Source organism: Taudactylus pleione, unplaced genomic scaffold (genome assembly GCF_031769625.1).
Source record: "Taudactylus pleione unplaced genomic scaffold, aTauple2 ptg001329l, whole genome shotgun sequence".
In the NCBI taxonomy this organism is placed as follows: domain Eukaryota; kingdom Metazoa; phylum Chordata; class Amphibia; order Anura; family Myobatrachidae; genus Taudactylus; species Taudactylus pleione.
The window spans coordinates 703,188-721,767 of NW_028285729.1; the positions used below are offsets into that span (position 1 = coordinate 703,188).

The 18,580-nt window shown below is 46.8% G+C and overlaps 1 protein-coding gene across 1 annotated transcript; it reads left to right on the forward strand.

The window, feature by feature from the left end:
• Positions 1–4,339: 4,339 nt before the first annotated feature.
• Positions 4,340–14,563, forward strand: TMEM213 (transmembrane protein 213). Its single transcript, XM_088463164.1, has 3 exons — positions 4,340–4,448; positions 6,674–6,712; positions 13,260–14,563. Exons 1-3 carry the CDS (start codon positions 4,385–4,387, stop codon positions 13,427–13,429), a joined length of 273 nt encoding a protein of 90 aa, XP_088319290.1. The 5' UTR covers positions 4,340–4,384; the 3' UTR covers positions 13,430–14,563.
• The last annotated feature ends 4,017 nt before the right edge of the window (positions 14,564–18,580 follow it).

An 18,580-nucleotide genomic window follows, 5' to 3' on the forward strand; every position in this document is an offset into this window, starting at 1 on the left:
CCAGGAGATGAGGCTGAATGGGGCAGAAAGAAGCAGCCTCTGGCTGGTTCCTACCCCCCCTGAGTCTCTCCCACTGTTATAGGTAATAACAAAGCAGGTAATCAGGTTCTCACAGGACATAACAGAGGCAGCAAGCTCGTGTCACCTTCCTGGGTCCTTTCAGACACGATGATACACAGCAAGGGGAATTCGATCAAATCCGAAATTACAAGTCCCTCTACAGGCATCGGTTGCTATAAATGTATGGCTACAGCACAGACTGTAGCGCTGTATAATATGAAATGGTTCAAAAAAAAAATGTAATTGGGAACCTTGCTCATAGAAAATTAATATGTACGAGAACTGTGTGGGGCATATTCAAAGGCGGATGAAATTTTAAAAAACCTTGCGGGTTACAGAGTTTTTCCCGCAGCCACAAGGTTTTTACTATTCAACTGCCTGAGAGAAAATCTATAGAAATTAACGCATTTTTTTTCTCGCAGCTTTAGAGCAAGTCCAATTTTTTTTTTTGTTAATTGATGCACCCGAAATTTAATGAAAGCATTTATTTAAGCGAAAAATTATTTCTTTATCTTTTTCTTAATTGGCCTAAAATTCCCCCTAAATCACTTTTTTTTAGATTTATTTTTTTATTTTATTCGTTTGCAATAAAACTAAAAGTTTCCTTTTTTTATAAAAAAATTTTACTTTAAAAAAAAATGGAGAAATCACCCATTTAATGCATTTTTAAACAATATATTGTTCTTTGGGACAGTAATAAGCATTATTACTGTTACCCAATATTTTTTGATGGTACCGGCTGTTACGCAATTTTTTTTTTAAATTTCCCACTGAGTTTGGTCGAGAAAAAAATTTGTAACCAATTTTTTTTTCTATTGGACACCGCAGGTATTTGGAGCCCGCCCCGCACATCTGCAGAAATAGAAAATTGGTCGAGATACCTGCGTACATTTTTGTAAGGAAAACCTTTTGGCCAATTGAATATGCCTGGGGGGAGGAGGAGGAGGGGGGGGGGTTTATGATTTAAAAACTGTTGAGACAAATATTATTACACAGTTCTTCAGTGTCAGGGATAGTACAGCCACAATGCCAGCAGGTGGCACTGTTGCAGTTCATGAACACTTTTTGCAGTTAGTGACCCTTTAGTGAAATTTTTCCATAGACAGCAAATCTTAAGAGCATCTCCGACATAAGATTATCTGTGCACAGAACAGTACATGGCATATTACTGACTACCAGCAGAGATCTTTAATAACCGTGGTAACATAACTCATACTTCCGATGTCTTTGCCATCAAGTCGCCCCATACTAAGGGGTCTATTCACTAAAGCTGGCCACACACTAGAACAACTTACATCCAACCAGCCAACTTGTTGATTGGTTGGAAGGAAAATCTGGTAACGTATGGGAGTAACTGATAATCAGCAATTTGCTACTAAAGGCCAGAAAACAGATGAAAATGTTCGTTCAGACAAGTTTGTTAAATGTGTGATCTAAACTATGTGTTCAAACAACAGTTTTGGTCCATTTTCCAGCGTTTGGGAGGAAATTGCTGATCGTCATTTGCTTTCATACCTTACCAGGTTTTCATTCCAACCAATCAACTAGTTGGCTGGTTGGACAGATAATCTTTAGATGTGTGGCCAGCTTAAGCCTTGGAGAGAGATAAAACGGAGAAAGATAAGTCCCAGCCAATCAGCTCCTGTAATTTTTCAAACACAGCCTGTAACATGAAAGTTAGGAGCTGATTGTCTGGGACTTATCTTTCTCTATTTTATCTCTCGCCAAGGCTTAGTGAATAGACCCCTAAATGCCTTCTTACACTCCAGCAGCTGGATCCCAGCATAACGATATACCTGCTTTTATAATCAATGTATAAATGTATTCACTATCATTGTGCTATATGTATACAGCCAGTGCTGTTTTTCTATGGAAGAAGGTGTCGGTACTCACCTAGAGTTACAATGTGATACAAGATAATACAGAATATAGATACGTATAGCAGCTTCCACGGAATCAGTATGATTTACCGCCGGCCGCAGCGGAAGCCCGGCAGTGAAGATCTATTTACTAACCCCCCCCCCCTAACCCTCCTTTAGGGCTGCCTAACCCTAACCTCCTCCCGGGGTGCCTAACCCAAACATCCCCCCCCCCAAAGTACCTAACCCCCCTCTAAGTGCCTAAACCTAAACCCCCATTCCCCGTAGCCTAACCCTAAGTCTACCCAGGGGGGTGGCCTAACCCTAACCTCCTCCCGGGGGTGCCTAACCCCCCCTTCCCCTAGCCTAATCCTAACCTCCCGGGGGGTGCCTAACCCTATGTCCCCCCCGAGAGCCCCCTTACCTAACCCTCCCCCCCCTGGCGTCGGGATTTCGACACCTGTCATTAGACACTTGCCGGGATTAGATAGTCGGGATGCCGATGGTCGGCATTTAGACCGTCGGCATCCTGACTGCATACCGCTTCCACACCCTGGATAAAGGAGCAGATACTTATTATATTCATTCCTGTAATTATTTCACTGATTTCCTCCTGTTTCTGGGACTCGTTATAAGGAATAAAGATCAGCCCAAAACAAAAAGTGCAGGTACTGTGCACCCCCGAGTACCCCCACACATAAAGCACTGTGCATAGCTGCAGCATATTCTGCAGAGCAGTACAATCAGGGAGATGAAACAGAGGATGGGAGGTGCCTGCTCCCAAGAGCTGACAATCTATGGTTATTGTATGAGATGAAAGTGTTTTATTTGTCACTTGTATCACTGTCCCCTATCCGTAGAGCTGACAGAACATGCTCACATGGGCGACTGCTCTCCTAATATCACCGGGTGACCTCTGAAGCGGATAAATATTATGTATCAGATCGGGGTGAGGAGACGGAACACAGGAGATCATTTACATGTTGTTTATACAACAGGTCACCTTCATAGGGACACGCACAGCGCTCCCCGGGTGTTTAGCAAACACTGAACTGGTTTGTCCCAATCACTGGTGCCTGTATCCAACCAGGGCTGTCTGACTGCCCAGGTTACAGGCAGAGACCTCTGAGAGCCGGGGGTCTTACCACCAGTAACCCAGCCCCCGGCCAAATAACTCTGAGAAGTCACACGCAAAACTGAGGTGTCTATGTACTAAGCATTGGATGAAGAGAAAGTGAACAGAGATGAGGTACCAGCCAATCAGCTCCTGTCATTTTTCAAACAGCCTGTGACATGGCAGTTAGGAGCCGATTGGCTGGTACTTTATCTCTGTTCACTTTCTCTCCATCCAAGTCTTAGTAAATAGACCCCTGAATGCGATTGTGAGCAAACTGCGCAGGTATTGCGGGCTGTATAGCCTCTTTAGGAGATTACGAGCGGTGCAGAGTTGTGCGCATCTCAGCCATGACTCTGCGGCTCGCTAAATGGGCATTACAGCTCCTGCTCCTGGCCTGGGGTAGGTGTAAGCGCTGCTGATAGTGATGGCGGCTGCTCCGCAGACATAGGAGTGGGACGGTGCGATCGCATAGATGCGTACGACTCGGGCGCATAATTGCATTAGCATACAGTTCACCGCTGGCAACTGGAATTGCGTTGGCATCGCCTGCGACTCTGGCTGCTCTGTGTATACTGTCATTACTGTACATGTCACTTACACAACGTTACCGATATCTGCCGCCAGGAATACGTCCCACTGATGTCCCATAACGTACTTCTCCGGCGTTACACACATCTGGACCCTCTAAAATACAGCAAATATTATTAAAAAAAAAAAAATTATAGAAATGTGGATTAGAAATAAAAGTGATTAAAAACTGTCCGTGGGGTTACGCCGAAAATGTATATTTAATCTATTATAACTTTATTGCGCACTTTTCCCCTTAAGGATAATGCACTTATCTGTTTTTGTCCCTTAGGGGTCTATTTACTAAGCAGTGTTAGGAGATAAAGTGAACCGAGATAAGGTACCAGCCAATCAGCTCCCAACTGTCATTTTTCAAACAGAGCCTGTGAGATGGCAGTTAGGAGCTGATTGGCTGGTACCTTATCACCGTTCACTTGATCTCCTAACACAGCTTAGTAAATAGACCCCTTCGTGCTATAAGAGCTGACACCTGATGCGATTTATATATCTGTATACTTATTATTGTATCTCTTGCGCCCAGGAGAGAGCCGATGTAAATGTGCGCTGTATGGGATGGCGGCCGGGTGCTCTCACAAGCAGGTGGCTATTGGTTGTGATATAACTGAGAATTCATTCTTCTGCTATAGAACGTCTACAGGTGAGTGTGGGGGCGGAGCTCAGCCACCAGGTGGCTCCTCCCACTCCTCTGCTCCTGATCAGCCTGGCTGTTATCCTCAGTCACATCAGATCCAGTGTAGAGACCTTCTGCATTGTCCCCAATATGAAGACCTCTCTTTCTGTCTTCCTCCTGCTCCTCCTCTGTTATATCCAGGAGAACACATCAGGTGAGTGTGTACCGAATCCATCACCGATTATACATTATTACAGGTGTTATACTGACACATTATTACAGGTGTTATACTGACACATTATTACAGGTGTTATACTGACACATTATTACAGGTGTTATACTGATGATCAGTATAACACCTGTAATAATCAATCAGTATAACACCTGCGATAATCAAACTGATACTAATACATTATTACAGGTGTTATACTGATATGTTATTACAGGTAAGCTACAGATAAACAATTACTGATACATTAGGCAGCACAGATGGTGTAATGGTTAGCGTTACTGCCTCACAGCACTGAGGTTGTGGGTTCAATTCCCACTGTGTGGAGTTTGTATATTCTTCCTGTGCTTGCGTGGGTTTCCTCCGGGTACTCCGGTTTCCTCCCACACTCCAAAATTATACTGGTAGGTTAATTGGCTCCCCACAAAAAAATTGACCATATTGGGGGCAGGGACTGATGTGAATGGTAAGATATTCCATGTAAAGCGCTGCGGAATATGTGTGCGCTATATAAATAATAACTGGTAATAAATAAATACAGATAAAGTGTTCCTGAAAAATTATTACAGGTGTTACAATGATAATCTAAGACATTATAACAGGAATTATGCTTATAAACTGCTATGGATAGATTATTACATGTTTTACTGATGCGTTGTTGCAGGTAATATATTGACAGATGTGTATTACACAAATAAATTAATACATTATTACAGGTATTACACCCATAAGATGATAAATTAATAGAGGTAATATACTGATACATTATTACAGGTATTTCACCCATAAGATGATAAGTTATAAGAGGTATTATACTGATACATTATTACAGGTATTACACCCATAAGATGATAAGTTATAAGATGAATTATACTGATATATTATTACAGGTATTACACCCAAGGGGTCCATACATTATAAGACATATTATACTGATACATTATTACAGGTATTACACCCATGAGCTGATACGTTATAAGAGGAATTATACTGATACATTATTACAGGTATTACACCCAAGGGGTCCATACATTATAAGACATATTATACTGATACATTATTACAGGTATTACACCCATAAGCTGATAAGAGGTATTATACTGATACATTATTACAGATATTACACCCATAAGCTGATACGTTATAAGAGATATTATACTGATACATTATTACAGGTATTACACCCATCAGCCAATATTATACTGATACATTATTACAGATATTACACCCATAAGCTGATACGTTATAAGAGATATTATACTGATTTACACCCATCAGCGAATGTTATACTGATACATTATCACAGGTATTATACCCATCAGCCAATGATATACTGATACTGTACATTATTACAGGTATTACACCCAAGGGGCCCATATATTATAAGATATATTATACTGATACATTATTACAGGTATTATACCCATCAGCCAATGATATACTGATACTGTACATTATTACAGGTATTACACCCAAGGGGCCCATATATTATAAGATATATTATACTGATTCATTATTACAGGTATTACACCCATCAGCCAATACATTATAAAAGGCATTATACTGATACATTATTACAGGTAATACACCCATAAGCCAATACATTTTAAGAGGTATTATACTGATACATTATTACAGGTATTACAGCCATAAGCTGATATGTTATAAGATATTATACTGATGCATTATTACATGTATTACAGCCATAAGCTGATATGTCATAAGGGATATTATACTGATACATTATTACAGGTATTACACCTATAAGCTGATACATTATAAGAGATATTATACTGATACATTATTACAGGTATTACACCCATCAGCCAATGTTATACTGATACATTATTACAGGTATTACACCCATAAGCTGATACATTATAAGAGATATTATACCGACACATTATAGCAGGTATTGTACTCGTCGGTAGGAAATTATTGATAGACGGTCAACACATTATCATAGGTATTATACCCGTCAGATTACTGCCCCCACAAACTCAGAACCACCCAAGAAAAACTCTACAACCCATAAGGTCATTTATACGGGATGCAGGCAGGAAGCCATATATACTTCTCATTGTGCAAAGTAAAATCTCATTTCTGAGATCCCGTCCTCACCTGCCTCCATGTCCCCCATACCAGTGACTTGTGTACCCCATCTGGCCATGTCCTCGGTTAATGAGCTGACCATGCTTTACTCATTTCAGACTCCAACAATACAGTGACGATGTTACTGCAATGTCCAGGTAAGTCCCCAATGTCTGTATCAATGCAAACTCTGTGTATTCCAGTCAGTGTTAGATCGTCTGTCTCCCCTCAGTCCCTGATCAGGATATCACGGAGCATGGAGATTATACCGTGGATAAGGGGAACTGCACATTACTGTACTTTATGGTTAAGGCAATGGGGGAGTTGTATCAAATCTTGGAGAGATAAAGCACCAGCTTCTAACTGTTACAGGCCGTGCTAGATCAATGACAGGGGGGGAATTCAGTTGCTTTTTGGGTGGTGATAATTAATGGGCGCCCAATGGAGCAATTCAATTGTTTTAGGTGGCAATAAATTATCTCGCTTGTCGCGCCCAAAAGTCCTGGGTTTAGTGGCTAAACCCAGCTAAAGTACTAGTCAGGGCGCCAACCACAGATTTTTCGCACATTTCTGCTCGCCACTTCAGGAGGCTGCGAACAGCAATGTGTGCGTCCACGTCTCTCGCGCCCGGCGTAGAATTTGAATTGCTCTGTTGGGCGCCCATTAAATACAGGAGCGTTAAAAACAATAGATCATGTACAAAAGAAGGTGAAATGCGTAGTGCTCAAAACGCATGTTTCCCCAGCTGCTCCGTAATTGGTTTGCGGAGAACACATCAACGGTGTAGGCCCTCCCTGCGCTCACAAGACGTCTCCGTGACCTAGAACTTCGACCACAACGTGCAATGATGAGGCGCAGATCGCAGTGTCAAAAATTATATCATAGTCCAACCTCCTACAGTCCTACCTCCCAGCATTCACTCCCATCGTCCCATACTGCTCAGTTTTTTTTTTTGTATTCCCATCTGGGTCCCAATAAAATCATAGGACAAGACCCGACCTCCGCCCAGCACTGAGCCTGTGTAAAAACAAGAGATATGGTAAGAACTCACCTTTGTTATCTCTGTTTCTACGAAGTCCATAGGGTCCACAGGGTTGACCTTGGGGTATAGCTGGATCTGGATCCACGGGCACCACGCAGTTAAAGCTTTGCTGCTCCCAGGATGCACTTGGGTCCGTCCTCCTCTATACCCCGCCCCCGAGCCACAGGCACCTCAGTTAGTAAGCAGCCAAGGCCGGAGGAGGAGACTAAACAGAGAGAAGGAAGACTGGAACACACAAGAAACCATACTCACAGAAATGGGAGACGGAAAACCGGTGACCAGCCACACAGCCCATATGAAGCCAGGTGCGTCAGGGCGGGCGCCCTGTGGACCCTATGGACTTCGTAGAAACAGAGATAACAAAGGTAAGTTCTTACCATATCTCTTGTTTTCTACTTCAGGGTCCATAGGGTCCACAGGGTTGACCTTGGGGTATAGCTGGATCTGGATCCACGGGCACCACGCAGTTAAAGCTTTGCTGCTCCCAGGATGCACTTGGGTCCATCCTCCTCTATACCCCGCCCCCGAGCCACAGGCACCTCAGTTAGTAAGCAGCCAAGGCCGGAGGAGGAGACTAAACAGAGAGAAGGAAGACTGGAACACACAAGAAACCATACTCACAGAAATGGGAGACGGAAAACCGGTGACCAGCCACACAGCCCATATGAAGCCAGGAGCGTCAGGGCGGGCGCCCTGTGGACCCTATGGACTTCGTAGAAACAGAGATAACAAAGGTAAGTTCTTACCATATCTCTTGTTTTCTACTTCAGGGTCCATAGGGGGTCCACAGGGTTGACCTTGGGGATGTCCCAAAGCAGTTCAACTAAGGGCGGGGACGCTCCTGTGCTGAAAGGAGCACCCGGCACCCGAAGGAGGCATCCTGAGAGGCGAAGGTGTCAAATGCATAGAACCTCAAAAACGTCTGAATTGAAGACCAAGTGGCCGCCTTACACAGCTGAGCAGCGGAGGCGCCACGTCTAGCAGCCCAAGAGGGACCCACAGAACGAGTGGAATGAGCCTTAACAGAGGCTGGCACAGGTAAACCCTCCTGTGCATAAGCCTCACAAATAACTGAACGAAGCCAACGGCCTAACGTTTGCTAGTTGGCAGGCCAACCCCTCTTGTGAAAACCGAAGAGGACAAACAACGAATCCGACTTCCTAACCGAAGCAGTCCGGACCACATAGATTCTAAGTGCCCGGACTACATCTAAGGAAGCCTCACCAGCTGAAAGATCAGGTGACTGAAAAGCTGGCACAACAAGTTCCTGATTAATGTGGAACTTTGAGACCACTTTGGGCAAAAACTCAGGACGAGTGCGGAGCACCGCTCTGTCCTGGTGAAAAATCAGAAAAGGAGGGCGACAGGAAAGCGCCCCCAATTCTGACACCCTCCTGGCAGAAGCAATTGCCAGGAGAAAAACGGTCTTAAACGTCAGCCACTTGAGTTCCACAGACTCAAGCGGCTCAAAAGGAGGACCCTGCAAGACCCGTAGCACCACCGCCAAGTCCCAAGGAGCCACCGGAGGCACGAAGGGAGGTTGGATCCTGAGAACACCCTGGAAAAAGGTGTGAACATCTGGTAGTGTAGCAATCTGTTGCTGAAACCACACGGACAAAGCAGACACATGAACCGTCAGAGAGGCCAGGCGTAAGCCAAGGTCCAAACCCGATTGAAGAAACTCCAAGATTCTGGAAACCCGGAACACCTGCGGATCATAGTTTCTGGATTCACACCACTGAAAATAAGTGCGCCACACCCTGTGGTAAATCCGTGCGGAAGCAGGCTTGCGTGCCCTAAGCATGGTACCAATGACCGAACTGGAGAAACCCCTAGACCTCAAGACGGCTGTCTCAAGAGCCACGCCGTCAAAGACAGCCGACCCAGATCCGGGTAAAGGCAGGGCCCTTGAGACAACAGGTCCCGACGCTGAGGAAGAAGGTACGGAGCGTTGATGGAGAGGCACCTCAGATCGGAGTACCAAGGACATCTGGGCCACGCCAGAGCTACCAGCACGAGCGTGCCGCCGTCCTGCTTGAATTTCCGCAGAACCCGAGGAAGCAGGGATATCGGAGGAAACAGATACGCCAGGTGAAACGTCCATTTCACCGACAGTGCGTCTACCAGACAGGCGCCTGCGTCTCTTGTCCTTGACCCGTAAACGGGCAACTTGTGATTGTGACGGGAGGCCATCAAGTCCAGCTCCGGCAGCCCTCACCTGTCCACGAGTAGCTGAAACACCTCTGGGTGAAGCGACCATTCCCCGGGATGCACGTCGTGACGGCTGAGGAAGTCCGTCTCCCAATTGAGGACTCCGGGAATGAAGACTGCCGAGATCGCTGGAATGTGACACTCCGCCCAAGCAAGAATACGAGACACCTCTGACATCGCTGCCCGACTGCGAGTTCCTCCTTGGTGGTTGATGTACACCACCGTGGTGGCGTTGTCGGACTGCACCTGAACCGCCCTTCCGTGAAGAGCGGGGCCGGACGACTGCGGGGCCCTGTATACTGCCCACAGTTCCAGGATGTTGATGGGGAGAAGTGCTTCTTCCGCGGACCAACGACCCTGGAGCGATAATGAGCCGGTCACGGCCCCCCAACCCCGGAGACTGGCATCCGTCGTGAGCAGGACCCAGTCCGGGATCCAAAAGGGGCGCCCCTCGACCAGATGCGCTGTCTGAAGCCACCAAGCCAAAGACTGCCGAACCTCCGGGGACAACACCAGCATCTGAGAGCGGATCCGGTGAGGTAACCCGTTCCATTCCGATAGAATCAGCCCCTGCAGGGGCCGGGAATGGAACTGGGCAAATTCCACCATGTCGAATGTCGACACCATGGACCCCAGAACTCTCATAGCCGAATGGACGGACAGGCGGCAACTGCTCTGGCAACTGTGTATCCGCAGCTGCAGGGAGGAGACCTTTTCCGGAGTCAGGAAAATCCGTTGCTGACGAGAATCCAGCAGGGCTCCCAAATGAACCATCCGCTGTGATGGAATCAGGGAGGACTTTTTCCAATTTATCAGCCACCCGTGCGCTTGCAGGCAAGCGATCGTCAGGTGGAGATGTTGAAGCAGTACCTCCGGGGAGCTCGCCAGCGACAGGAGGTCGTCCAGATATGGCAACACCTGTACATTCTGGTTCCAAAGATGTGCGACCATGACCGCCATAATGTTCGTGAACACCCTCGGTGCCGTGGAGAGGCCAAAGGGTAGCGCTCGGAACTGAAAATGATGTTGAAGGATAGCAAACCTCAGATACCGCTGGTGCGAAGGTGCTATCAGAACATGGAGGTAGGCGTCATGGATATCCAGGGACACCATGTAATCCCCCGGTTCCATCGCCAGAATGATGGAATGTAACATTTCCATCCTGAACTTGGGAACTCTGAGGAATTTGTTCAGAGACTTCAAGTTGAGGATAGGGCGATGAGAACCATTGGGTTTCTGCACCAGAAACAGAGAAGAATAGTACCCCGTCCCCGTTGTAATTGAGGAACGGGAACAATGACCCCTGCTTTCAGCAAGGAATCTATAGCTTCCTGAATCAGTAAAGTCTTGGTCGTATCCTGAGAAGGACTCGTGCAGAAAAACTGGTGGGGCGGTCTGTGCCGAAAAGACAGGGCGTACCCCTGGGAGACCACTTCTCAAACCCAGGCATCCGTGGTGGTATTGTGCCAGCACTGGGCAAACAGAAGAAGTCGGCCTCCCACTCTGGGGACCCCCAGAGGGAGGCCCATCCCATCAGGCAGAAGGTTTATCCTCCTGCTTGGAAGAAGGGCGCCTCCAGGGCGCCTCAAGGGCACTCCAGGCCTGCTTCTTGGGCTTAGAAGCGACCTTGGTTGTCGACTGCCTCGGGAAGGACTGACCTTTGGCCTTGCCCTGAACCCGAAAGGACTGAAAGGCAGAGCTCCGTGCCTTGGTAGGTGCAGAAGCCGAAGGGAGGAAGGCTGATTTAGACTTAGCCAGAGTATCCACAATTTCGTCCAAGTCTGGACCAAAAAGCAACTACCCATTAAAAGGTAAGGCCTCCAGGCCCTTTTTGGAGTCCGCATCAGCCTTCCAAGACCTCAGCCACAAGGACCGACGCGCCGACACAGCTGCAGCCGACACCCGAGAGGTCAGCAGGCTCGCATCTAACGATGCTTCCCCAATGTAGGAAGCCGCATCCCTCATTTGTCCTATCAACGCTCTCTGGATCTCCGGAGCATCCTCCGGAAAGGTATCCTCCAAAGCGTTGGCCCAGCTCTCGATGGCCTTAGCCACCCAAGAGACGGCCATGGACGGACACTCCCAGATTCAGTGTCTGGGAGGGCTATAGCGCTGCGAACACTGTCCTGACAAGGGGAGAGGTACGCAGGGGGACTGGTCCACTGTATACCGCCTGGGAGCTCTGCGATGCTGCCTGAAGATGGCCGCCGGAGAGCACTGAGGAGTGGCCGCAAGAGGAACAGCCCAGCGACGCCAGCACGCATGAGAGAAGGCGCGCTGGGCTGAGGGGAGGAGCGCTAAAGCAGGGAAGGCCGCCTCCCCTGCTAGTATTAAACCCCCAGGGAAGCCGGTTCCCCGCCGGTACTTACACCCTGGAGGCCAGCAGACACGCGGGGTATACCAGAGTGGGGAGCCCGCCGCTGCTACTAGCGCCGCCGGTCTGTCCCCAGAGACTGGCGGCTTAAAGACTGCATTTGTTCCCCGCGCGCAGCGCTTACCTGGCCCCGTGGAATCCGGCAGCAGTCCTAAGGAGGTCCCGGAGCCACGCTAGTACTGACTCCGGGGTCCCGCTGTGATCTCTAGATCAGTACTGGCGTCGCAGCGCCAGCGGGGCTGTTGGAGTGGCAGCGTGGACGTCCAGATGGACAGTCCATTGCTGCCGCTCTGAAGATAGTCAAAATAAAGAATAAACTCTTCTCCTAAAAAAATAAAGCTTAGGGGCTGCTTATGCAGCCCCACTGTGCAGGGTGACCCGACTCCGGCCGGGCACCAACTAAAACTGAGGTGCCTGTGGCTCGGGGGCGGGGTATAGAGGAGGACGGACCCAAGTGCATCCTGGGAGCAGCAAAGCTTTAACTGCGTGGTGCCCGTGGATCCAGATCCAGCTATACCCCCCCAAGGTCAACCCTGTGGACTCTATGGACCCTGAAGTAGAAATTATAATCCCTGTGCTAAAATAAATCCCATTTGTGTCCCAGTCCAGTAAATGAGACAGCACCCTGCACCCACTCACTGGGAAGTGATCCACGCCACCTGGAGGCTGCACCTTGGCTGGAAAATCTTCTCGTCCGCCTCCTATGTGCCATTTTGCTGCGTCATGTCATGCACCCTCGCAGAAATCCAGCCCCGAATCACGGCGTCCAAAGCTTCAATTACACTACATGCCTAACCCCCCAAAGATATTCTACCCCATCCACAAAACTTCCATGTTCTCTTTCTACACTCACACAGCCCACGGCTCACTTTTTACCCATGCAATCTTGCTGGATGAATTCACAGCGTTTAACCTCGTGCTTTAAACTCCTATTATCAGATAGATTGTAAGCTTCTCTGACCAGCATTGTATTATTAGTCTTTGCACCTAATTGTAAAGCACAATGCAATACAGCTGCTGCTATACGGATAAATGTCTCTGAGACCCCCCCCCCCGTTTTTGTATTTGCCCCCCACAGAAGTAGACATCTGCGAGGTGGCGAGCAGATGTTGTACACCGGGAATGGACAGTTACGGCTGGATCGCGGCCGCTGTGGGCTGGAGCTTGTGGTTCTTCACCCTCATCCTCTTCTGTGTCTGTAAAGTTATGAACTTGCGTCCGAATGAGCCCAAATACCTGCAGGCCTAACGGAGGGGATCCCCAGGAAGGAGGGACATCCGGGAAGATGAGAACGCAGCGGGATCCATCCCAAAGAGAGTCCTGAGAAACGGCATAACATGCAACATTTCTTCAGTCGCTGACAATCCATTTGCACTGTCTCTTTTGGAGAAATGTATCAAATCTTGGAGGGAGATAAAGTGGAGAAATTGCCCATAGCAGCCAATCAGCTTCTGTCATTTATCTAGCACAAACTATGAAATGACAATAAGACACCGATTGGTTGATTTTCACAAACTCTCCAGTAAATCTCTCTTCAAGGATTGATACATCTCCCCCTATGTTTCTTATCCCATGTAGCAAAACTATTTCCCAGAACTCTACAGTTTACTCCGAGACGTTACTGACATTACCCTGTGCACAAAATATATTGGCCCTCATTCAGAGCCACTCGCTAGCGGCAGTACGCTCGTTCCGAGCGATGTTCGCACATCTGCGCATGCGTACGGTTTTTAGTACGCATGCGCGAACCAGTCAGTGCGGCCGAAAATCGTTGGTACGCAATATAGCGAGGGCCTGCTATTTTGAGTGACAGAATGAGGCGTATGTGGGTGGTAACAGGGGAAGGTGCTTGAAAACGGGGAGTGGAGATCCGAACGCAGGCGTGCTTAAAGGTCAAAACGGGTGTTTTAAGGGAGTGCATAATTAATACAGCAGCGTCATTGACCACGTCACTTGGTTTTTTTTAACTCAGAACTGCTCGCAAAATAGCGGTTGGAAACACCAACCACAAGAATAGCGAGCAGTTCATACGCTGTACGATGTACTCGATTAATCTAATAAATAGCGGACATGACGTATGGTGCGTGCGGCCAGGGGGCGTTTTTATCAAAAAAACGAGCGTATGTTTTGCTCGCTCATTCAGACTTAGAGGTGGGAACAGACTGCAATTTGCGAACGGATCATTTGAATAGCCACCCCTTGTTTTTGAACGAACGACCACAAATAGCGAACGGCTCTGAATCAGGCCCATTGTATTAATGCATATTATAAAGGTATTAATGGGTGTCAGCGCTGGGCGGGAACAATCCAAGATCAAAAAATGCAGAATGATTCAATGTTACTAATAACTCTGTGGGGCAATGGGGTAAATATATATTTATGCACAAATATGTCTCCTTATACATCTTTGCTGCAGTCACTGTAAAAACACTATCTCGGCGCGCCGATCCTGCGAGACTGCTTGCGCAGGGCGTCTTTTTTTTGCTGTAAATGCATCAAAGCTGCAATACAATTAGGAAGCACCAGCAGACTGTGCTGATTAATTTCATATGCAACACTTGTATGAGTGAGAGTCTCTGGGGCATATTTACTAAAGTGTTGGTTTTTAGAAGTGGAGATGTTGCCCATAGCAACCAACCAGATTCTAGCTATTATCATCTAGCAGGTGCTAGATAGATGTTAAATACAATATGTTTGGTTGTTATGGGCAACATCTCCACTTCTAAATACCGCACTTTTGTAAATTTACCCTCTGAATCTGTATAGGAAATGGTACAATGTAACGGCTGCAGCTTTTTTATATACAGACCACACAGATATACAGGTGTCACATATCACATTACTCAGCGCAGTCTCCTATATACAGACTCAGGAGCACACAGATATACAGGTGTCACATATCACATTACTCAGCGCAGTCTCCATATACAGACTCAGGAGCACACAGATATACAGGTGTCACATATCACATTACTCAGCGCAGTCTCCATATACAGACTCAGGAGCACACAGATATACAGGTGTCACATATTACATTACTCAGCGCAGTCTCCCATATACAGACTCAGGAGCACACAGATATACAGGTGTCACATATCACATTACTCAGCGCAGTCTCCATATACAGACTCAGGAGCACACAGATATACAGGTGTCACATATTACATTACTCAGCGCAGTCTCCCATATACAGACTCAGGAGCACACAGATATACAGGTGTCACATATCATATTACTCAGCGCAGTCTCCCATATACAGACTCAGGAGCACACAGATATACAGGTGTCACATATTACATTACTCAGCGCAGTCTCCCATATACAGACTCAGGAGCACACAGATATACAGGTGTCACATAGATATATAGGTGTCACATATCACATTACTCAGCGCAGTCTCCCATATACAGACTCAGGAACACACAGATATACAGGTGTCACATAGATATACAGGTGTCACATATCACATTACTCAGCACAGTCTCCATATACAGACTCAGGAGCACACAGATATACAGGTGTCACATATCACATTACTCAGCGCAGTCTCCCATATACAGACTCAGGAGCACACAGATATACAGGTGTCACATATCACATTACTCAGCGCAGTCTCCCATATACAGACTCAGGAGCACACAGATATACAAGTGTCACATATCACATTACTCAGCTCAGTCTCCCATATACAGACTCAGGAGCACACAGATATACAGGTGTCACATATCACATTACTCAGCACAGTCTCCCATATACAGACTCAGGAGCACACAGATATACAGGTGTCACATATCACATTACTCAGCGCAGTCTCCCATATACAGACTCAGGAGCACACAGATATACAGGTGTCACATATCACATTACTCAGCGCAGTCTCCCATATACAGACTCAGGAGCACACAGATATATACAGGTGTCACATATCACATTACTCAGCGCAGTCTCCATATACAGACTCAGGAGCACACAGATATACAGGTGTCACATATCACATTACTCAGCGCAGTCTCCATATACAGACTCAGGAGCACACAGATATACAGGTGTCACATATCACATTACTCAGCGCAGTCTCCCATATACAGACTCAGGAGCACACAGATATACAGGTGTCACATATCACATTACTCAGCGCAGTCTCCCATATACAGACTCAGGAGCACACAGATATACAGGTGTCACATATCACATTACTCAGCGCAGTCTCCCATATACAGACTCAGGAGCTCACAGATATACAGGTGTCACATATCACATTACTCAGCGCAGTCTCCTATATACAGACTCAGGAGCACACAGATATACAGGTGTCACATATCACATTACTCAGCACAGTCTCCCATATACAGACTCAGGAGCACACAGATATACAGGTGTCACATATCACATTACTCAGCGCAGTCTCCCATATACAGACTCAGGAGCACACAGATATACAGGTGTCACATATCACATTACTCAGCGCAGTCTCCCATATACAGACTCAGGAACACACAGATACACAGGTGTCACATATCACATTACTCAGCGCAGTCGCCCATATACAGACAAAGGAGCACACAGATATACAGGTGTCACATATCACATTACTCAGCGCAGTCTCCCATATACAGACTCAGGAGCACACAGATATACAGGTGTCACATTACTCAGTGCAGTCTCCCATATACAGACTCAGGAGCACACAGATATACAGGTGTCACATATCACATTACTCAGCGCAGTCTCCCATATACAGACTCAGGAGCACACAGATATACATGTGTCACATATCACATTACTCAGCTCAGTCTCCCATATACAGACTCAGGAGCACACAGATATACAGGTGTCACATATCACATTACTCAGCACAGTCTCCCATATACAGACTCAGGAGCACACAGATATACAGGTGTCACATATCACATTACTCAGCGCAGTCTCCAATATACAGACTCAGGAGCACACAGATATACAGGTATCACATTACTCAGCACAGTCTCCCATATACAGACTCGGGAGCACACAGATATACAGGTGTCACATATCACATTACTCAGCGCAGTCTCCCATATACAGACTCAGGAGCACACAGATATACAGGTGTCACCTATCACATTACTCAGCGAAGTCTCCCATATACAGACTCAGGAGCACACAGCTATACAGGTGTCACCTATCACATTACTCAGCGAAGTCTCCCATATACAGACTCAGGAGCACACAGATATATACAGGTGTCACCTATCACATTACTCAGCGCAGTCTCCCATATACAGACTCAGGAGCACACAGATATACAGGTGTCACCTATCACATTACTCAGCGCAGTCTCCCATATACAGACTCAGGAGCACACAGATATACAGGTGTCACCTATCACATTACTCAGCGCAGTCTCCCATATACAGACTCAGGAGCACACAGATATACAGGTGTCACCTATCACATTAGTCAGCGCAGTCTCCCATATACAGACTCAGGAGCACTCAGCTATACAGGTGTCACCTATCACATTACTCAGCGCAGTGTCCCATTTACAGACTCAGGAGCACACAGCTATACAGGTGTCACCTATCACATTACTCAGCGCAGTGTCCCATATGCAGACTCAGGAGCACACAGATATACAGGTGTCACATATCACATTACTCAGCGCAGTGTCCCATATAGACACAGGAGCACACAGATATACAGGTGTCACATATCACATTACTCAGCGCAGTCTCCCATATACAGACACAGGAGCACACAGATATACAGGTGTCACATATCACATTACTCAGCACAGTCTCCTATATACAGAGTCAGGAGCTCACAGATATACAGGTGTCACATATCACATTACTCAGCGCAGTCTCCCATATACAGACTCAGGAGCACACAGATATACATGTGTCACATATCACATTACTCAGCGCAGTCTCCCATATACAGACTCAGGAGCACACAGATATACAGGTGTCACATATCACATTACTCAGCACAGTGTCCCATATACAGACTCAGGAGCACACAGATATACAGGTGTCACATATCACATTACTCAGCGCAGTCTCCCATATACAGACACAGGAGCACACAGATATACAGGTGTCACATATCACATTACTCAGCGCATTCTCCCATATACAGACTCAGGAGCACACAGATATACAAGTGTCACATATCACATTACTCAGCTCAGTCTCCCATATACAGACTCAGGAGCACACAGATATACAGGTGTCACATATCACATTACTCAGCGCAGTCTCCCATATACAGACTCAGGAGCACACAGATATACAGGTGTCACATATCACATTACTCAGCGCAGTCTCCCATATACAGACTCAGGAGCTCACAGATATACAGGTGTCACATATCACATTACTCAGCGCAGTCTCCCATATACAGACTCAGGAGCACACA